This window comes from Pongo abelii, chromosome 2, assembly GCF_028885655.2.
Source record: "Pongo abelii isolate AG06213 chromosome 2, NHGRI_mPonAbe1-v2.0_pri, whole genome shotgun sequence".
In the NCBI taxonomy this organism is placed as follows: domain Eukaryota; kingdom Metazoa; phylum Chordata; class Mammalia; order Primates; family Hominidae; genus Pongo; species Pongo abelii.
In genome coordinates, this window is record NC_085928.1 from 134,800,262 (window position 1) to 134,822,849 (window position 22,588).

General features: G+C 42.5%; 1 protein-coding gene and 1 pseudogene across 1 annotated transcript in view; both read left to right on the forward strand.

Moving 5' to 3' along the window:
- The first annotated feature begins 3,493 nt into the window (after positions 1–3,493).
- Positions 3,494–6,703, forward strand: LOC100448642 (heat shock cognate 71 kDa protein-like; annotated as a pseudogene).
- Positions 6,704–12,791: 6,088 nt separating this feature from the next.
- EFHB (EF-hand domain family member B) overlaps positions 12,792–22,588 on the forward strand; it is a 55,093-nt gene continuing 45,296 nt past the window's right edge. Inside the window, exon 1 of the mRNA XM_024245356.3 lies at positions 12,792–13,886. Within this exon, the coding sequence (XP_024101124.3) occupies positions 13,098–13,886 (789 nt within the window). The 5' untranslated portion in view covers positions 12,792–13,097. The remainder of the gene's footprint in view (positions 13,887–22,588) is intronic.

Here is a 22,588-nt window from a genome sequence, read left to right on the forward strand (position 1 = left end):
TTCCCCGCCCCTTCCCGAATCCCTCCCCGCCTAGGTTTGTTCGCGGGGCGGGGCGAGGCAGGATGTCACGTGACCCTGAGAGTGGCTCAGATCCGAGCTGGCCGCCTTTCTCCCCTTCCCCCACCCCAGGTACGCGCGGCCACGCCCTCTCCACCGCCATTGTTATTTCGGCTGGCGGGGGTCTTTGGGCTCCCGGCGGCCGGGGTTGGGGGAAATTCCTTTACTATTCTTTGGGGGAAGATCAAAATAACTTGTGTTTTTTTGTTTGTTTTTTGTGCCCAGCCCTTGTGGGAGCGGCGAGGTTCCCTCACCCCAATCCTGGCATCTCGGCTAAGGGGCTTTATTAGAGGGAACTTGTCTAGCACGGGAGAACTTCCCCCCACAAAATGGCCCTGGGGTTGGGTAGGTCGGTAAAGGCTGCTAAATCGCTTTTACCCCAAGGAGGAAGAGAGGACCCTCCCTATCCCAAAAGCCGCCTTTAGGCGCCTGACAATAATAAGTCGCTTCTGTTAAGAGTTTACGTGGTTTTGGTAGGGGGCGGGGAGGGCGAAAGCCTAACATAGTGTCTACCTTTTATTCACAATTTCCTTTCGCTCTTTACTGTACTAAACGCTTTACAGGAATTATCCCATTGAATTCTTACACTCGAGTCTTTCATTCTGAAACTAACCTGTTAATTGTCTGTTCTCTACATTCGAATTTTAGCTCCCCTTGGTGGTTCTCACAGCAGTAAATCTATGTCTAGCCCAGTGCCTGGCAGCCAAGTCTTCAGTTCTAGTTGTAGATGTTTTATAGGTAAACAATTTGAGACACAAGAGATTGAGTAACTTGTCCGAGATCACGGCTGTGTGGTGCAGAAGCTGGATTCTGATCTGCGGCGGGTTGGCTCCAGAACGTGAGTTGTTGAACACAATTCTGGTGAAAGACAACCCAAGACGTTCGTTACCCTCCATGGGGGACCTACTGAAGATGTGCTGCTTTAGTTGAATCCCACACCACAGTCAGTCTCTGGCGAGGCTTCTGCCACCACCCCCTCCCCAGCCCCCGCCAAAAAAATTGTTTTGATAATTTGATAGAAGAATATTAAATTTATTTTCCTTCAGAATAAAGGCTACTTTTCAGTTTGCAGTTTACAATGTATAGCTCTGTTGTGAGGGCGAGAATATTGTCTTTGAAGTGTACCGGGTTAAGGTATCTTATGGGCGTGCAGTCGGCGGCATTGTGCAATGAAGATAATTTGAACTTTGAACAGTCTTTCAGATCAACTACCTAGTTGCCAGAAGAACGTAACGTGTCATACGTAAATGATACCTGTGGCATTTTATTCTCAAGGCGTTGTTCAATATGAACTATTAATCATGGTAATAGCTCTCGGACAATCCCAGGAGGAGTCAGGAAATAGGATATGTGACATCAGTTTTGTCATGTCAACAGTATGCCCAAAACCAAACCTATTCCACTCCAAACCTGCTTCTGCTTAGAGACTGGCATTAACATCCTCCCAGTCACCCAGACTTGGAAGTGCAGAATCAGCTTCACCTCTTTCTTCTCCTCACAAACCATTGTCCATTCTATCAACAAATTATCTAATCCCCAAATCTGAAGTCTAATCCCAACACCTGGTCCATGGTAGTGTTTATATAAACTGAAATTAATGCATACTGCTGCTCTTTCTGTCCATTCTTTACACTGTAGCCACTCTACTAAAAAATGTTCAATGCTATCTCATTACTTGACAGTCTAAAGTTCTTTAACTCTAGTCCCAACCCAAGTTTCTTTCACTCTATTTCTATAGAATTCGTCTCCCCATACTCTTTATTTGTCTCCTGATCACACTTATCTAGTCTGTGTTCCCTGAATATTGCCTGTATGTTGCCATCTTGGTATCTGATCACTTTATTTTCTCCACCTGGAACACTATTACTGCCCATAACTGCTGGCTCCATCTTAGCCAGGACACCAGTTCCTCTGGACCGCATCTGCAGATACTTCTACTGGATTCAATTATTATTTTTTCTGTAATTTCACAATACTTTGCCTTACTCTCTATAATGGCTGTCTTAAAATCTGCCTTATTTTAATAGCTAATGAGCACCTGGACTTTTCTCCTTAGCCTTTCATTGAATTATAAGGGTTTTAAGGGCTGTGACCATCAGTTATTCATCATTTCAGTTCTTCACAGAAGACCCTTGACTACTATAATAGGGACCCCCAAAGTATTGGTGAACTTAATTACATTTAGAATCATGAACATTAAGAAGACCTCACAACGAAAACATCTGATGCTGAAATTTATACATTGCAAAAAACTCCCTATTTCATCGTTCCAGTATGTTGCTTCTTCACTCGTTCCTGTTTACTGATTTTGTCTTCACCTCCTTCATGAATACATTTCACAGTATTTTACAGTTTAGTCATAATGTTTGCCTGGAAGAGTGCTGCCCTGGTGACTGGCATTTCTAAAGATCCAGTAGTAGTTTTAGAGAAATTGAAATGCCAAAGTAAAGCTCTGTTGTTGTATTGCCACTTGCAATATGCCTATGTTTTCTTTTTCATAGCCCCAGATAACTGAGGAGGACTGATAATTGTATATATTTTAGTGTCAAATGTGGAGTCCTACCAGTTGATAGAACTTGTTAAGGAAGGTACAAAATGGATAAATAATCATGAAGACTTAAACACTGTCTTTGATGCTTATACTGCCCTCAAATCTCTACTCAATAACAAATTCCCAGTGGCAGGTGTCTCTCTACCATTCACAGGGCCCCATAACCTTTTCCTTCTCTTCCAGGAAATCTGTCCTCCCTTGTGTAGCTAAAGAATGAATCTTTGCATAGATGATAATGAATGGTTACATTTACTTTTAATTGGAACTGTCTGGAGACAATTCAAAATTTTTCCTGGAGACAAACCAACGGTAACTCTAACATTGGCGTGGTAGCAAGTCAGTGAATAAAAGGCTTAAGCTAGTCATGTTTCAAAAGCCTGTGTCTTTGGAGGGCATCATTCAGGCTTCAGCTTGAATGTCATCTACCTAAGGGACTTCTAAGCCCACTAATTCTAAAGTGCTTTCTTACATATCGAAGCAGTCTGTTGTCTTCATAACAGCACTGTTTGATATGATATTATGCATTGTCTTCATAACACTTAGCACCATTTGATATGATATTACGCATCGTTCCACTTGGTGGTTATCTATCCCCACTAGAATATAAGCTCCATGAGATAGGGGTTGGGTTATACAGTCAGTCCATCTGCTGGTGATTGGTTCTCAGACACTCCCCTATTCCCCCACCATGTGGGTACCAAAATTTGCAGATGCTCTAGTCTCATGTAAAATGGTGTAGTATTTGCATGTAGGCTATTCTGTATGCTTTAAGTCATCTTCAGATTACTTACAATAAGTAATACAATGTAAATGATATGTAAATAGTTGTATTTTTTAAATTTGTATTATTTTGTGTTTTTTTCATTTTTTAACTCAAATACTTTCTATGGAATATAGACGGCTAACTGTATTCCCAACACTGACACAAAATAGGAAGGGACTCAATACCTATTTGTAGAATGAATGAATGAATTGAATGAGCCCTTACCTGGATTTACATACTGCAAAGTCATTTGAAGAATTTATGGGGATTTATTGAATGCAGTGGCCACTTTTGGGGTTCCTATGTCTTTCTTCACAATCCAATCCGGCCTACATGCAAATAACCATGTTTAAGGGACCTGCAGTTGGTATTCATCTTGGCACCATCTACTCTTGTGTGGGTGTTTTCCAGCATGGAAAAATAGAAGTAATTGCCAATGATCAGGGAAATCGAATCACTCCAAGCTATGTCACCTTTACTGATACAGAACAATTGCTCAGTGATGCTACAAAGAATCAAGTTGCAATGAACCCCATGAACACAGTTTTTGATACCAAATCTGATTGCCGATTGGACACAGACTTGATTATGCTGTTGTCCAGTCTGATATGAAGCATTGGCCCTTCATGGTAGTGAATAATGTTGGCAGGCCCAAGGTCCAGGTAGAATACAAGGGAGAGATAAAAAAAACTTCTGTCCAGAAAGGTGTCCTCTAGGGCCATGGACTGGTACTGGACTGTGGCCTGTTAGGAACTGGCTGCCCAGCAGGAGGTGAGTGGCAGCAAGTCAGTGAAGCTTCATCTGTATTTACAGCTGCTCCCCATCATTCACATTACCACCTGAGCTCCCCCTCCTGTCAAATCACTGGCAGCATTAGATTCTCATAGGAGTGTGAACTCTATTGTGAATTGCACACACAAGGGATCTAGCACAATTCACAAGGGATCTAGCACTTCTTATGAGAATCTAATGCCTGATGATCTGTCAGTCTCTTCCATCACCTCCAGATGGGACCGTCTAGTGGCAGGAAAACAAGTTCAGGGCTCCTACTGATTGTACATTGTGGTGAGTTATGTAATTATTTCATTATATATTACAATGTAATAATAATATAAAGTGCACAATAAATGTAATATGCTTGAATTGTCCTAAAACTATCTTTCCCCCATCCTATCGCCTGCAACTTGGTCTGTGGAAAAATTGTCTTGCATGAAACTGGTCCCTGGTGCCAAAAAGGTTGGGGACAGCTGCTCTGTTGTTCTGACAAAGATGAAGGAAATGGCAGAATCCTACCTTGGAAAGAGTGTTAGCAATGCTGTGGTCACAATATCAGCTTGGTTTAATGATTCACAGCATCAAAGCTACCAAAGATGCTGGAACTATTGCTTATCTCAATGTATTGAGAATTATCAATGAGCTAACTGCTGCTTCTATTGCTTATGCCTTAGGCAAAAGGTTGGAGCTCAAAGAAATGTGCTGATCTTTGACCTTAGAAGTGGTACTTTTAAATTTTTATTTATTTTTTTTTTTGAGATGGATTCTCGCTCTGTCACCCAGGCTGGAGTGGTGCGATCTCGACTCACTGCAATCTGTGCCTCCCAGGTTCAAGTGATTCTCCTGCCTCAGCCTCCTGAGTAGTTGGGATTACAGGTGCCCACCACCACGCCTGGGTAATTTTTTTTGTATTTTTAGTAGAGACGTGGTTGCACCATGTTGGCCAGGCTGGTCTTGAACACCTGACTTCAGGTGATCCGCCCCCCTCAGCCTCCCAAAGTGCTGAGATTACAGGTGTGAGCCACCGTTCCTGGCCTTTTTTTTTTTTTTTTGATGGAGTCTCACTCTTGTTGCCCATGCTTGAGTGCAGTGGCGCAATCTTGGCTCACTGCAACCTCTGCCTGCCGGGTTCAAGCGATTCTTGTGCCTCAGCCTCCTAAGTAGCTGGCATTACAGGCATGCACCACCATGCCCAGCTAATTTTCGTATTTTTAGTAGAGACGGGGTTTTGCCATGTTGGCCAGGCTGGTCTTGAACTCTTGACCTCAGGTGATCTGCCTCCCTCAGCCTCCCAAAGCGCTAGGATTACAGGCATGAGCCATTGCGCTTGACCTGGAAGTGGCACTTGTAATGCGTCAGTCCTCACTGTTGAGGATGGAATCTTTGAGGTGAAATCTACAGCAGGAGACACCCACTTAGGTGGAAAAGACTTTGACAAACCAAGTGGTTCACCATTTTATTGCCGAGTTCAAGCACAAGCATACAAAGGACATCAGTGAGAATAAGAGAGCTGTCTGACATCCCCATACTGCTTGTGAACGTGCTAATTACACTCTTTCTTGAGCAACCAGGCTAGTATTGAGATCCATTTTCTCTATGAAGGAATCAATGTCTATACCTCTTACCCATGCCCGATTTGAAGAACTGAATGCTGACCTGTTCTGTGACACCTGGACCCCGTAGAGAAAGCTCTTCAAGACGCCAAACTAGACAAGTCACAGATTCATGATATTTTCCTGGATGGTGGTTCTACTTTTATCCCCAGGATTCAGAAGCTTCTCCAAGACTTTTTCAATGGAAAAGAACTGAATAAGAGCATCAGCCCTAATGAAGCTGTTGCTTATGGTGCAGCTGTCCAAGCAGCCATTCTGTCTGGCAACAAATCTGAAAATGCTCAAGATTTGTTGCTCTTGTATGTCATTCTTCCTTCCCATGGTATTGAAACTGATGGTGTAGTCATGACTATTCTCATTAAGCATAATACTACCATTCCTTCCAAGCAGACAGACCTTCACTATCTACCCTGACAAGCAGCCTGATGTGCTTATTCAGGTTTATGAAGGTGAGCATGTCATGACCAAGGATACCAACCTGCTTGGCAAGTTTCAGCTCACAGGCATACCTTTGGCACTCCAAGGTGTTCCTCACATTGAAGTCACATTTGATATTGATGCCAATGGCATCTTCAATGTCTCTGCTGTGCACAAGAGTACAGGAAAAAGAACAAGGTTACTGTCACTAATGACGAGAGCCATTTTAGCAAGAAAGACATTAAATGTATGGTCCAGGAGGCTGAGCATTACAAAGCTGAAGATGAGAAGCAGAGACAGATGTCATCCAAGAATTCCCTTTAATCCTATGAATTCAACATGGAAGCAACTGTTGAAGATGAGAAACTTCAAGGCAAGATTCATGATGAAGACAAACAGAAGATTCTTGTCAGGCGTAATGAAATTATTAACTGGATAGATAAGAATCAGGCTGTTGAGAAGGAAGAATTTGAACATCAGCAGAAAGAGCTGGAGAGAGTCTGCAATCCCATCATTACAAAGCTGTAGCAGAGTGCAGAGGAATGCCTAGGGGATTCACTGTTGGTGGATCTCCTCCCTCTGGTGGTGCTTTCTCAGGGCCCACCACTGAATAAGCCAACCCGAGTATAGATATAGCATTGTTCCACTCACTTAAAACACTGAAGGACACAAATATGTAGCAAATTCTGTGGCAGTTTTTTTTCTTTTTTGATCAGTCAATGTAGTTTAATTTTTCCCAGTCAAAACTTGCCTAAAAAGGCCTGTAATCTCATAAAAAAAGAAGTACATAGAAAGTAAGCCTTTAAAGGAATTGGAGAGATCATTCCAAACTGGGGCAGGAAATTGAGTTGTCTTCATGAGGAAGATGGTGTATGAGAGACGTCGGAAGGTGGCTGAGTCAATAGGGGCAGTGGGCCTTAAACTCCTGTAGAGGAGATACAATCAAATCTATAACACAAAGTTGCTGGAAGGTGCCAGAGTGTCATCCATCCCAGTTCAATATCAATTGTTCAGTTCTACAGTGGTTTATCAAAGCCTCTTTTAGATCAGACCCTGTGCATTCTATTAGAAGGCTTGCTCTTCAAGGAGCATCTAGTTTAGTACACAGACATGGAAACCCACATAGATCATAGTAGGATAAATAGTGTATTACAAATAAGTTTGAGGTGCTACGGGAGCATGAAAGAGGGAGACCCATGGGCGGGTGCGGTGGTTCACGCCTGTAATCCCAGCACTCTGGGAGGCAGAGGCGGGCAGATCACGAGGTCAGGAGATAGAGACCATCCTGGCTAACACGGTGAAACCCCGTCTCTACTAAAAATACAAAAAATTAGCCAGGCGTGGTGGCGGGCGCCTGTAGTCCCAGCTACTCTAGAGGCTGAGGCAGGAGAATGGCGTGAACCTGGGAGGTGGAGCTTGCAGTGAGCCAAGATCACGCCACTGCACTCCAGCCTGGGTGACAGATTGAGACTCCATCTCAAAAAAAAAAGAAAAAAAGAAAGAGACCCAACCCAGTTTGAGTGGCAAGACATGCTACTGGGAAGAAGTAATCCCTGGGTTGAGTCTTGAAGAGCATTTACCAGGCAAGGAGGGCAGAGGATGAGTTGGAATAAAGCATTCCAAGCAAGGGGGACAACAGGAGCAAAAGCAGAAAGTCATAAAGTAGGCTGGGCATGTTGACTCATGCATGTAATCCTAGCACTTTGGGAGGCCAAGGCGGGTGGATTGCCTGAGGTTAGGAGTTTGAGACCAGCCTGGCCAACATGGTGAAACCCTGTCTCTACTGAAAGTACAAAAATTAGCTGGGCATGGTGGCGGGTGCCTGTAATCTTAGCTACAGGGGAGGCTGAGGCAGGAGAATCGCTTGAGCCCCGGAGACAGAGGTTGCAGTGAGCCAAGATTGCGCCACTGCACTGCAGCCTGGGTGACAGAGTGAGACTCTGTCTCAAAAACAAAACAAAACAAAACCAGAAAGTCATAAAATAGCCCAGTGTGTGAGTGGAACTACAAGCCCTGGGTTGAGCTGTAGTACAGGCTGCAGTAAGGTGGCAAGCGTCAGGGATGAAGCTGAAGAGGTTGGCAGAGACTGGATCACGGAGGTCCAATTTATGTTTCTGAAGGTTCTCTCTGGCGATCCTTGGGGTGAGGAGAGACTGCAGTGGGCTAAAATGAAGGCCAGTGTAAAGGTGATTGCAAGATTCCAGTTAAGATGTAATAAGGTCTAAATCAAGTCTGTGACTGTGAAGATACCAGAGATGTTAACCCACATCTCTTATTTTTTTCCTAACATTTTATGATGAACATTTTCAAACATTGAGAAAATCAAAGTAATTGTACTGTGAACACCCGTATATCTACCACCCAGATTCTACAATTAGCATTTTACTACACTTGGCTTTATCACATATGTCCAGCCATGTATCAACACTTTATGCATTTCAAAATTATGAGCATGTGTACACATTCCTTTAAACATTTCATCATGCATGCCATTTACTAGAGTTCAATATGTGAACTTTTTAAAGTTCAAATATCCATAAAATGAAATAAATGCAAGCATCTTAAGAGTATAATTTCATGTTTTGACAAATGTATATACCTGTGTAACCCACATCCCTATTGCGATACGGAACATTACCGTAATCTCAGAAAGTTGCCACATGTCCTTTCCCAGTCAATCACAGCCCTTTCTCCTTTCAGAGTTGGCCTTGAGTTTGGAATGTGTGAAAATAGACATTCCAGGTGAAGGGAACCTAGGTGGCTCCCTCTCCAGCAAAGGCATGGAGGCAGGTAACTAGGGAAGAACACATGAATGTTAATAAACAAGTTCGGATGGATGCCCTTAAGTCTTCCACCTTTCTCCCTACTAAGCCCCATCTTTTTGGGTCAAAGCATAAAACATTGAAGTAGAGAGGAGTTGAGTCAAGGGACTGTCAGGCCTGCAGGAGCTAACAGTCTTCAGGGGAGGAGGAGAAAGAAGCACTGACAGTCACAATTTAGTGTAACAAATGTTGAATGTTATCTTGTACCAGGGTCAGGGCTATAACCAAGGGAAGGGCAGAAAGTTAGGTAAAACACCACAAATACGCCACAAGGGTTTGTTGTATGTGTGTATGTCTGAGAGAGAGAAGTGATAAGGTGAGTGACTCAGACTCTTGGTACTGGAGGAGCTCAAAGGAAAAGAGAGAAGAGTATTTACCAGCCATGAAAAGTTTTCTGGAGGTAAAGTCTTAAGGGATGTTGACTGTTAAGTGTGGTAGACATAAAGATGTTTCAGTTACAGATAACAGAAAATGTGAGTCAAGCAGGGACATTGGCCCATGTGACTGGTAAGTCTAGAGTTATGGGAGTTTTAGGTACAGTTTGATCAGAGCTTTGGTCCTGATGATCTCAGTGCTGTCCTATTTTGTGTGTGTTAGCTTTGTCTTCAGAATACTTCTTCATGGTTACAATATGACTGTCTGTAGCAGTTCAAAAATTGAGCTGCTATAGTAAATTCTTGGGCATTCTCAATACTTGAGTATGGAACATGTGCATGTGGAAGGAAATAACATTGCACTTTATAACACTGTATTGCAAATGGAAAATGCAATGTCTTAAATAAAACTATTTAAATTTGGCACCACAAAAAAAGAACTAAGGAGAAGAATATTTATATTAACCTTCTAGAAAGTTGTAGAAAATAGTTTTTTGGTTTTTTTTTGAGACAAAGTCTTATTCTGTTATCCAGGCTGGAGTGCAATGGTGCGATCTCGGCTCACTGCAACCCCTGCCTCCCCAGTTCAAGTGATTTTCCTGACTCAGCCTCCCGAGTAGCTGAGATTACAAGTGAGCATCACCATGCCCAGTTAATTTTTGTATTTTTAGTAGAGATGGGGTTTCGTCACGTTGGCCAGGCTGGTCTCGAACTCAAGTGATCCTCCTGCCTCAGCCTCCCTAGTATACCCTACTCACTTTCAAATTATTTATTTATTTATTATTTTGAGACGAAGTTTCGCTCTTGTCACCCAGGCTGGAGTGCAATGGCGCAATCTTGGCTCACTGCAACCTCCGCCTCCTGGGTTCAAGCGATTCTCCTGCCTCAGCCTCCCAAGTAGCTGGGATTACAAGTGCTGGCCACCATGTCCAGCTAATTTTTGTACTTTTATTAGAAAGAGGGTTTCACCATGTTGGTCAGGCTGGTCTCGAACTCCTGACCTCAAATGATCCACCCGCCTAGGCCTCCCACAGTGCTGGGGTTACAGGTATGAGCCACTGCACCTAGCCTTATTTTTTATTTTTATTTTTTGAGACAGGATCTCACTCTATCACCCAGGCTAGAGTGTAGTGGCATGATCATATCTCACTACAGCCTTGAATTCCTGGGCTCAAGTGATCCTCCCACCTCAGCCTCCTGAGCAGCTAGGACTACAGGCATGTACCACTACACCTGGCTGATTTTTGAAATTTTTTGTAGAGACAGGTCTCACTGTCTTGAACTCCTGGACTTTTTTTTTTTCAGTCTGTCGCCCAGGCTGGCGTGCAATGGTGCAATGATGGCTCACTGCCGTGTAGACCTCCTGGGCTCAAGTGATCCCCCACTTCAGCCTCTCAGGTAGCTGAGACTACAGATTGAGCCACCACGCTGGGCTAATCGAATTCTTGGTGTTAAGCAATTCTTCTGCCTTGGCTTCCCGAAGTGTTGGGATTACAGGTGAGTGACTATATCCAGACTCCTACACACTTTTAAAAAAATATTTTTGGATTTTAAGGGGTTTTCATAGAGTTCTGGAATCCTGTAAATTCTTTTCAAATTCTGTTTTGCTTTTTTTTTTTTGAGATGGAGTCTCACTCTGTCGCCAGGCTGGAGTGCAGTGGTGTGATCTCGGCTTACTGCAACCTCCGCCTTCCAGGTTCAAGTGATTCTCCTACCTCAGCCTCCCAAGTAGCTGGGACTACAGGCGCCTGCGATCAGGCCCAGCTAATTTTTGTATTTTAAGTAGAAACGGGGTTCACCATGTTGGCCAGGATGGTCTTGAACTCCTGACCTCGTGATCCACCCGCCTCCACCTCCCAAAGTGCTGGGATTACAGGCATGAGCCACTGCGCCTGGCTATTTTTTTGTTTTTTATTTTTAAATGGAATCTCACTCTGTTGTTCAGGCTTGAGTGTCGTGGCACCATCAAGGCTCACTGCAACCTCTGCCTCCGGGTTTAAGTGATTCTCTTGCCTCAGCCTCCTGAATAGCTGGGATTACAGGCGCCGGCCACCATGCCCAGCTAATTTTTATATTTTTAGTAGAGACAGGGTTTCGCGATGTTGGCCAGGCTGGTCTCAAACTCCTGACCTCAAGTGATCCGCCTGCCTCAGACTCCCAAAGTGCTGGGATTAAAGGTGTGAGCCACTGTGCCCAGCCTAATTCAGTTCAAATTCCAAGCTAGGTGTTTCATATCCTATATGTGTAGAACATGACAAATATTTACCAAATATACTTTCATTAAAATCTGAAAGGTGAAACCTCAATTTAAAAAAAATCTCCTACTTAAAAACAATAAAGTTTTAGTTTGCCACATTATCTTTAAAATACAATATGCCTTATTGTGTAGCATATCTCAAACTTTAAAATATTTAGTTTAGGCCAGGCGCAGCGGCTCACACCTGTAATCCCAGCACTTTGGAAGGCTGAGGCGGTGGATCACTTGAGGTCAGGAGTTTGAGACCAGCCTGGCCAACATGGTGAAACCCCGTTTCTACTCAAAATACAAAAATTAGCCTAGCATGGTGGCGCATGCCTGTAATCCCAGCTACCCGGAAGGCTGAGGCAGGAGAATCGCCTGGACCCAGGAGGTGGAGTTTGCAGTGAGCCGAGATTGTGCCACTGCACTCCAGCCTGGGCGACAAAGGGAGACTCCATCTCAAAAAAAAAAAAAAAAAAAAAATTACTTTAAATGTGATTTAAAGCCTAGTTGTTAAAGTGTAAATGTTCTCAAGGACTTTAAGATGTCTTTATGCCACAGTTGTCAAATATAATATTTCTAGAATTTAAAGTCGTTTTTTAGCACTAAAATAACTACATGCAGGGCGGAGGTACTTGGACAAGGAAGGACCTAAAAAAAGTGATCATCACCAGAAAGTTTATTTGTTCATCATCACCAACATTAAGAGGCCAATGGCCAGGAAGAAGCCAATTGTTGAAACCATTCTAAAATGACTGCGTTGCATGGGAAACCAGAGAAGTTGGTGAACTTCTTGGGAAACCAGAGAAGTTGGTGATCTAGCGCCCAAAGCCACATCACTCAAATTTTCTCGCCCTCCAAATCTAGCAAAGAAAAAGAGAGAGGAAGCAGGGATAGAGGGGAAGAGGGGGAGGGAAGGGAGAGAGGGAGAAAGGAGAGAGGAAAGGCAAGAGAGAGAGAGACACAGAGAGAGAGAGGGAGAGAGAGAGTGGGAGAGAGAGAGGGAGAGGGCAAAGGAGAGGAGAGGGAGGGAGAGGAGAGGGAGAGAAAGGAGAGAGAAGGGGGGGAGAGAGAGAGGAGAGAGAAGAGGGGAGAGAGAAGAGGGGAGAGAGAAGAGGGGAGAGAGAAGAGGGGAGAGAGAGAGAGAGACAGAGGAGAGAGAAGAGGGGAGAGAGAGGAGTGTTTGAGAGAGGGAGAGAGAGAGAGAGAATGAGAGATGGGCAGGGATCTGTTCAAGGAGGACTTGAGCGCCAAGCCCCGCCCCTGTTTCCCAGGTAACCGGATAAACAGACTCCATCTTTTCTTCTGTGAACTCGGCTAGGTGTTAAGAGGCAGGCAGGAAGCGGTGGACAGGGAGTCCGAGTGAGGTTGTACTCTTTCCTGAGAGAGGGGTTCCGCAAGGGATTGGAAGCGTCCTTGTAGCCAGGTATAGCTTTCCCCTTAGAGATGAGTGCTCTTGGAGAAATGAGAATGGGGAGAAATCGGCCATGAACATGGAGATTGGACACGCCCACGAAGGAAAGGATGATTTAGGAGACAAGAGGGTCATCATGGGAACAAAATTTCCCGTGGAGCTGGGGATCAGAGTAGGATTAGGAAAAGAAGATTCGCGATGCGGGGAGAGCCCTGTGGTTAGTAATAAGTGTGAGGGAAGGATGGCATCACCAGAAACAAAATTTCCATTGAGCAAGGGGCTTGAAATGGGATTAGAAAGACAGAATATTTCTAGGACTCTCATGCAGAGGGGTAGTTTAGGAGTCGACAGTGTCTCAGCCTCACAGGGAACAAAATCTTCTCTGTTGCCAGGAAGAATGGGGTTAGAAAATGAGAGTCTTCTTGCAGGATATACCCATGAACGGATAATACAGCCTCCTTTGGGCAGGGTGTGTGGAAGTCCACAGGCTGTAGGGAGCAGGAGAGCTCCTTTGGCTAGTGGCCCTGAAGGGGTAGAGGAATTAGTGGGAAAGCCTGCTTTGGATATGGAACCAAGACAGGAAATGGAAAAAGAGTCTACCTGTGTTGTAATGAAACCCAGCACAGAGATTAAGCCTCCTGTGGAGGAGGACATTGGACTAACACAAGCCGAGAGGCCACATGAGACTAAGAATACAGAGCCCCAAATGGGCTTGGTGATAGAACCTCTCCAATGCCAGTTTGCCCAACAACCTGAACAGAGAAAGGAGGCTAGAAACATTGAATCAGGAGCGGAACCTCCAGATCGCATCAGACCCATATACTCTGGGAAGTTTTTTGATCGGACACCTTGCTGGCCAAGTGTAAGTTTTTTTCCACTTTCCGTAGGAACTGAACTGTGTATAGCCATGTCTTTATTGAGATGATAAAGTGATAAAATTTATTTTGGTTTGAAGAGACAAATCACAAAGATTTCATGAGATTCCTGTATTTCTTGCCCCACTGGAATCTTTGCAGATGTTACTTAGATTTCTGATTCTCTGCCTCCCTTCCTAGATGTCAGCTTTGTTTTCTGTGCATACCAGTGGTTTGTTCTGATTTCTCTTTTCTCCTTTAACCTTCATTTCATTTTCCTCAAGCCTCTCACATATTGAAATACATGAAGATACATGCTGTGTCCTAGTATTCATACTACGAATGGAAAAGAAAAGTGTTTCTTTTTCCATTCATTGTTTCCTCTGCGAGTTATTTGTTCTTTCAGCAGAGACTTGTGATAGCCATTGTGCCAGGTACAGGACAAAATAAAATGAAAAGTACATGATCCCTACCTCTAGGTTTAGGCTCACTCCAGTAATGGAGACAGATAACTAAAGGAATAGTATACAGTTATCTAAATGAATAAAAACACACGATTCTTCCTTCGTAGAAGTACACTCTGAATACAGAGCTCAGTGTAAAGATTGCGCGATTCTGTTTAGAAGAGATGGGAAAAGCTTAATAGGGAAAGTAATATTTGAGCTAACGTCGAAAGGTGTCAGTATTTGTCTGAAGAAAGAATGAGGTTAGAGCATTTTGGGCATAAAAAGGTATAGAGCACAACCAAAGCTTCCTATGTTCGAGAGGCATAAACAGTTCTATTCAGCCAGCAGGGTGTTGAGAGATGAAGATGAAGAAGAAATATGTAGAAGACATCTAAAGGCCCAGAATATAGGGATAAAACATATGGATACAGCATCAATGGTGGATCTTAATAAGGGTAAAAATAAATAAAATTTGCCTTTTAGAAAGATAATTCTGATATCAGTAGTTATGATGGACTGGAAGGGGGAGATACTGAATGACAAGTAAGTCATTAGAAGAACATTCCAAAGTTCTGATGGACTGGAATTAATGTAGAGTTAGAAAGAATAGAAAGGAGACTGTACTTTTGAGAGGTTTTTAGATGATATTTTAAAAAATTGCCACTCAGTTGTGGATCTACGTGGTGAGTAAGGGAAGTTGATGGATGACTCAGGAGTTTCTGTGTTGATAATGATCTCTTTGGGTTTGGTGGCAAATGAATGTCCAGTGTTGGCTATCTTCAATATGAGATGACAGGTGAAGAAGCCAGGGAGACACTTGGTAATATGAGACAATTGATGCCCCATGGGTGTGAATGGGAGAAGAAAGTCAAGGCAAGAATCTTGGGGAACATTGACATGAGGTGGTCAGTGAAAAAGATGTCAATAAGGTGAGTTCTTGAGGGCAAGGACTATATCTTGTTTATTGTTTACCTTCATGTCATACCACAATACCTGGCTTATGGTGGTCATTCAATAAATACATGTTTGATAAATAGAAGGAAACCCGGATGATTAAATGGGAGAAAGACCAGTCGGAGAAGAAAAAAGTAAGTCTGAGACATTGGTATTGAGGAACATAAGAAAGTGTCCTTAAGTTATAATATGAGTAGGAGATTCCACACACTGAAATTTGAGAATAAAACTCAGCTGAAGAGGTCACAGGGCTTCCACAGAATTTTGTCTAGGTTTGAAGACTTTTCCCCTTCAGACTCAGAATGTTCTTTTCTTCTTTGTCTCACATTGCTTTCTGGTTTCCTCTTTGGGTTTTCCCAGCCACTTTACTTGACCACACCTGTTCCCATTTCTGGATTGGTTCTGCAGTTTACAGCTTCTGATCTGATCTGATCTCACATACATGCAGACACCAGCTTCCAGTTTCCAGCACAGGCAATTCTAAAACCTCTGCTTCCTCCCACTTCTCATACCTTCCTAAATGTGATAGGACAAGAAAGAGAGTGTCAAGGAGAGAGTGACCAGCAGTGTTAAACCATCTCTGATAGGCCTTGTGCAGTGGCACTACCTGTAATCCCAGCACTTTGGGTGCAATCTCAGCTCGCTGCAAACTCGGCCTGCCAGGCTTAAGCGATTCTTGTGCCTCAGCCTCCCAGTAGCTGGAATTCTAGGAGCATGCCACCACACCCGGCTAATTTTTTTTTCTTCTTTTTTTTAAATTTAACTTTTGTATTTTTAATAGAGAAGGGGTTTCGCCATGTTGTCCAGGCTGGTCCCCTACTCCTGACCTCAAGTGTTTGGCCCACCTTGGCCTCCCAAAGTGCTGGGATTACAGGCATGAACCACCACGACCAGCAGGCAGCAGGATTTCTCGAGGCCAGGAGTTTGTCATTAGCCTGGGCAGCATAGCAAGACTCTGCCTATACAAAAAAGAAAAATTAGCCAGATGTGGTAGCATGTGCCTGTAGTCCTAGCTACTTGGGAGAGGTGCAAAGATCATTTGAGCCCGGGAGTTCAAGGTTCCAGTGAGCTATGATCACACCACTGCATTCCAGTCTGGGTGACAAAATGAGAGCTTGTCTCTAAAAATAAAGTAAAAATAAGATTAATTAACTTTGGACATTAAGAAATTACCAACATTGTTAGAACGACATAATAGAAAAAGAATTCAGATTATAGTATACTGAAGAGCTAATGGGTTATTAGAATCGGAGATCATGAAATTTTTTTCCCTTAAGAAGTATGACAGTGAAGAGAAAGAGTAAATATTCCACTTAGAAATCTTATTATTTAGTGAATCAGTGGAGGAGTTTGAGATAACACAAAGGAAGAGAGTGGGTGGAACTAGATTCTAGATGAGTGGAAGGGAATGGAATTAGGATTATAGGCAAGAGGAGGGATTCTAACTTCGTCAGAAACAAGGCTTCATTTAAAAATAATTTTTAAGATGTTAAAATATTTATTTTGATTATAACACAAGAATAATAACATCATAGAAAATTTAGAAAACAGGGATGAAAATGCCTATAATCTTATCACCTTAACACAATGCCTATTAGCACTTGACTGCTTCACGATGATTAGTATTTATTGGTGGCTCACTTTATTAATACGGCTATTCATAGACCTTTGCAGGTATTAATTTGTTTGCCCTTATTGCAACCTATGAGGCATCTACTATTACTAAATCCTATTTTACAGGTAAGGAAATGGAAGCAAATTTAGGTAATTTGGCTAAAGTCATATAGCTAAAAACTGGTGGGATTTGAAATCTCAAATTCCTATTTGAGAGCCTGAGTTCTTAATTACTCTATACTTTTGGACACTTTTATCCAAATGTACTTTTATATAGTTGTTATTATCGAGTGCAAAATTTGTTTTGATTTTTCATTTCTTATTTATAAGATGTAACTATTACTACAAAGACTTCAAAAAGATCCTTTAATGATAAAAAATATTTAAGCCGATTCTTTTCATTTTTTTTGAGATGGAGTCTTGCACTCTCCCCCAGGCTGGAGTGCAGTGGCACCATCTCGGCTTGCTGCAATCTCCGCCTCCTGGGTTCAAGCAATTCTCCTGCCTCAGCCTCCTGAGTAGCTGGAATTACAGGTGCCTACCCCCACACCCAGCTAATTTTTTGTATTTTTAGTAGAGACGGACAAGGTTTCATCATATTGGCCAGGCTGGTCTTGAACTCCTGACCTCTGATACACCCACCTCAGCCTCCCAAAGTGCAGGGATTACAGGCGTCAGCACCGCACCTGGCCAAGCCAATTCTTTAGTTAACTCTTTCCCTCTATTGTTGGGCATTTATTTTTTATTCTTCCAGAATTTTCTATAAAATAGTTTGTCACCCAGGCATGTGGCTCATGCCTATAATCCCAGCATTTTGTGAGGCTGAAGTGGGAGGACTGCTTGAGCCCAGGAGTTTGAGATCAACCTGGGCAACATAGTGAGAGCTTGTCTTTTAAAAAAAAAAAAAAAAGTTAAAAAAAAGTCTTTTTATATGTATTGGAATATTTCCTTAAGGATAGAGTTTCAGCAGAAGCCAAAAGCATGGATCTTTTTCTAGTTTCTATTGCCAAATCTCTTCCTAAAAGATTGTAGCAATAAATTTTAAAAATCATATTAATTTGTTAGGCATTATTTTAATTTATGTTTCTTTGACTTATAATTAGATTGGAAATTGCTCCATATGTTTGTTTTTATTGTTTTTTTTGTCCTTATATGTGGTCACCTTGCTGAACTCTTATTAGTCATAATTGCTTATCATTATTTCCTTTTATTATGACTATTTTGCTTGTGTATGGATATTTTAGGTAGACAATCATATTTACACTTTTGTCCCTTTCTCTTTAGTAACTATACCTTTCATCTATCTCTATTTCCTACCTCGTTGCATTGGCTATGATAAAAAAAATACAATATTAAAAACAATGTCTTTTGGCCAGGCACGGTGGCTCACCCCTGAAATCCCAGCACTTTGGGAGGCCAAGGCAGGCAGATCACCTGAGGTCAGGAGTTTGAGACCAGCCTGGCCAACATGGCAAAACTCCGTCTCTACTAAAAAATCAAAAATTAGCTGGGTGTGGGGCAGGCGCCTGTAATCCCAGCTACTTGGGAGGCTGAGGCAGGAGAATCACTTGAGCCTGGGCAGCGGAGGTTGCAGTGAGCCAAGATCGCACCACTGTCGTAGGCGACAGAGCGAGACTCCGTCTCAAACAAACAAACAAAACAACAACAAGGTCTCTTTTCTGATTTTAATGGGAATGATTCTAATGTTTCATTATTACATATGATTTTGTGGGAGATTTCTGATATTTAAAGTTAAGAACACTTTTATCCATTTCCAGTTTGCTAAGAAAGTTTAAAAATCAGGACTAAACAATCCGTGAAAAGCTTTCCCCACATTTATTGAAATATATATTTTTTCTGAATTAAAATAGTTCATTTTCTAAGGGTAAGCCATCTTCATATTTTTGGTCTAAGCCCTACTTGTGATGTATTATGTTCATAATATATCCCTGGATTTGACTTGCCAGTGTTTCACTAGGATTTTTGTATTTGTGGTTCTCTGTAAATTTAGACAGTAGTTTTTCTTTTTGTGCTTGGTATTAGGGTAATGCTAGTGTATAAAAAGAATTGAGAAGCTTCCCATCTTTCCAACTGTCTTTATGCTTTCTTTATATGTTATTTATAGTATTAGCTACTATATTATTTACTATATATATAGTATATACTATATATAAACTATAGTATTTGTATATACTACAGTATTTATAGTATTATTTACTTCTTGTAAGCTTGGTTAAACTCAAACAACTGAAAAAGGAAGGGAAGGCAATCCCTAACATCCTGACCGGGGGATGGGATGGTAAAGTATTTGATGCCCCTGAGTCTCAGAGTAGGAAGGAAGTGCATTTGGGTGAGGTTGAAACCCAGTGTCAAGCATGGCTGTGAGGAGAGTTTAGATGAAAATCCCCATTGTGAATAACCTGCCAGATCAATGCTTGAGGATAATCACTTTGCATCAGGGTGCATTCAGGGAACTGGAAGAACTTACTTTAATGAGAGATCTTTCCAGTTTTGACCGAGGAAGAGTAGATACACCTTATTTCAGGAATACTCATCCTATGGTTTGAAGTTGGTGCCCAAAGTTGGTGTTTAGTTGCGGGTGAAAGTTTGCTCTGATGGATTTATGAGACCCATCAGGCAAGTTCTTCTTGTAAAACAGTCATGGATATGGAACCAGTGCAGCAAGGAAAAGTTTCCAAGAAATACTGGCCTAAGGAGAGATTTCTGGTGTGTCCTTAAACAATCAAAAAGATTCTTGTGAAAGGAGGTCCTCTGTGTGGAGGCCTGGTAGCCCTTGAAAGAACTTGACTTTTGAAAAACACTGTCAGAGATCAAAATCTCTACAATGGTTATTTTCTGAGATAGCCTGAGACTGTCCCTTGATTTCCATCAATGCACTGACTATGGCAGAAACCTGGAGTTATTAAGACAAAACATCTGAAGTATACAAAGTGCATTGGTAAATGATATTGAGCCCTGGAATAGAAAGACAAAGAAGGAAGGAAAGCTTCAAGGGAAAGTTTACAAAAATTATAGTGTCCATGATAACATAGGGCTATGGGAGGTTGAGGCTGCAATGAACTGTGATGGTATCACTTCACTCCAGCCTGGTTGACAGAGTGAGATCCTATTTAAAAAACAAAAACAAGGCCGGGCAAGGTAGCTCACGCCTGTAATCCCAGCACTTTGGGAGGCCGAGGTGGGCGGATCACCTGAGGTTGGGAGTTTGAGACCAGCCTGACCAACATAGAGAAACCCCGTCTCTACTAAAAATACAAAATTAGCTGGGTGTGGTGACAGGCGCCTGTAATCCCAGCTACTCAGGAGGCTGAGGTGGGTGAATCACTTGAGCCCGGGAGGCGGAGGTTGCTGTGAGCTGAGATCATGCCATTGCACTCCAGCCTGGGCAACAAGAGTGAAACTTCGTCTCAAAAATAAAAAATTAAAAAATTAAAAAACAGGCCAGGCACGGTGGCTCAAGCCTGTAATCCTAGCACTTTGGGAGGCCGAGGTGGGTGGATCACGAGGTCAGGAGATCGAGACCATACTGGCTAACACCGTGAAACCCCGTCTCTACTAAAAATACAAAAAATTAGCCAGGTGTGGTGGTGGGCACCTGTTGTCCCAGCTACTCGGGAGGCTGAGGCAGGAGAATGGCGTGAACCTGGGAGGTGGAGCTTGCAGCGAGCCGAGATTGCACCACTGCACTCCAGCCTCGGTGACAGAGCAAGACTCTGTCTCAAAATAAATAAATAAATAAATAAAACCCCAAAAACCCAAAAAACCCATACACAAACAAACGCTGGGGCTACATAGATGAAAAATTACATAGTACCTGCATTCAGGGAGCTTAGAGTCTAGAGACTGGAGACCAGTAGACAAATGACTTTATAATATGATAAATGTCATGCAAAGGGGTGCCTTGTTTTTTCCTGTTCTATACTAGTAGAACCTGACAGCTATTTTGGGAATAGGTGGAGGGAAAGGTGCCACCTGTTAATAAATCTTGTGGGACCTTCCTAGTTATGCAGGCCTTGGTATTGGAGAAAATACCAGGTAAAAAGATTTATTTTGTATGAATTTGCAAAGCTAATCTCTGCAGAATTCTGGGAATTGGATGTTTTTATTTGCATAATGGATTCAGTGTCTTCTGGGCAGAAAGGGAATGGGTACCATCACTCCTAATTCTCTCTGAGATGTTTAGAATTGGGGATCTCTCTGAGTAAAACAGAGGAATCTTGACCAAGGGCAAGTGGGAGAGCTGTAACCATTATGCTAACCCACATTGAGTTTGAAGAGTGGAAGGTGGTGTGATGATTATGGGTCTGTGGGTCTTGAGCAGCTGAAAATGGTCTTATATCAACCTTCCTGAGTTGACTTGAATCTTGGGACTCACTTGTATGATAAATGAAAGAGGTACTTGGCCATTAAAGGCTGTAACACTGGGGGTTGAGTGAGGAGGTGGCCAAGCAAGGTGTCTCCGGTGTTGTTAGGGACTGAGCAGAGAGGCAGCTGAGCAAGGAGATGGTTGGTGCTGTTTGGAGTTGGGTTACAGACAGAAAGCCTAAGCAGATAAGTAAATATATTTAGGACAATAATGCCAGGGTTATTTAGGACAATAACCCTTTTCTCACTGACGGAGAAAAGGGTTACAAATGTGGAAAGGAGAATAGAATGAATCCTGTTGTGTTGGATTGTGATTAGAGGTATTCATATACATTTATGATATATCTATATATCTATGACCATGGATTCTAACTACACACATTTAACTAGACAGAATATTATAGGATCAATATACATGCAAGTGTGCGGGGGTGTTTGTCTATTCATACATTTCCTAACTCTATTTTTTTTTTTTTTTTTTGAGACGGAGTCTAGCTCTGTCCCCCTGGCTGGAGTGCGGTGGCGGGATCTCGGCTCACTGCAAGCTCCGCCTCCCAGGTTCACGCCATTCTCCTGCCTCAGCCTCCCGAGTAGCTGGGATTACAGGCGCATGCCACCATGCCCGGCTAATTTTTTGTATTTTTAGTAGAGATGGGGTTTCACCGTGTAAGCCAGGATTGTCTTGATCTCCTGACCTCGTGATCCGCCCGCCTCGGCCTCCCAAAGTGCTGGGATTACAGGCGTGAGCCACTGTGCCTGGCCATCCTAACTATTTAAGAGAGCTTAGAAGCAGTATTTCTCTAGTAGCAAAGAGCACACCAAAATCCAGATCTTTATTTCTTTGTTTTTTTAATTATACTTTAAGTTTTAGGGTACATGTGCACAACTTGCAGGTTAGTTACATATGTATACATGTGCCATGTACTATTCTCTGTGAAAAGAAATTAAGCTCCTTGGAGAAATGGCTGACTCTAGGACTTGTACAGGCAAGTACAATATAAACATGGAACATCTTTGTGAGCAAAAAAGTGAGAAGAATCCTAAAGAATCATGCAGATATAAAACAAACTTGAAGAAAGATATTTGATGAGTCTTCCCCTAGACCAAACTGATGTACATTGAATATGAATAAAATTACCATTGAATAAAATAGAAATCCATGAGTACATAGGGATGTAAATACGCAAATGTGTGAATAAATAGTGAGAAAAGACCTGGCGCAGTGGCTCATGCCTGTAATCCCAGCACTTTGGGAGGCTAAAGAGGGAGGATCACAAGGTCAGGAGTTTGAGACCAGCCTGGCCAACATA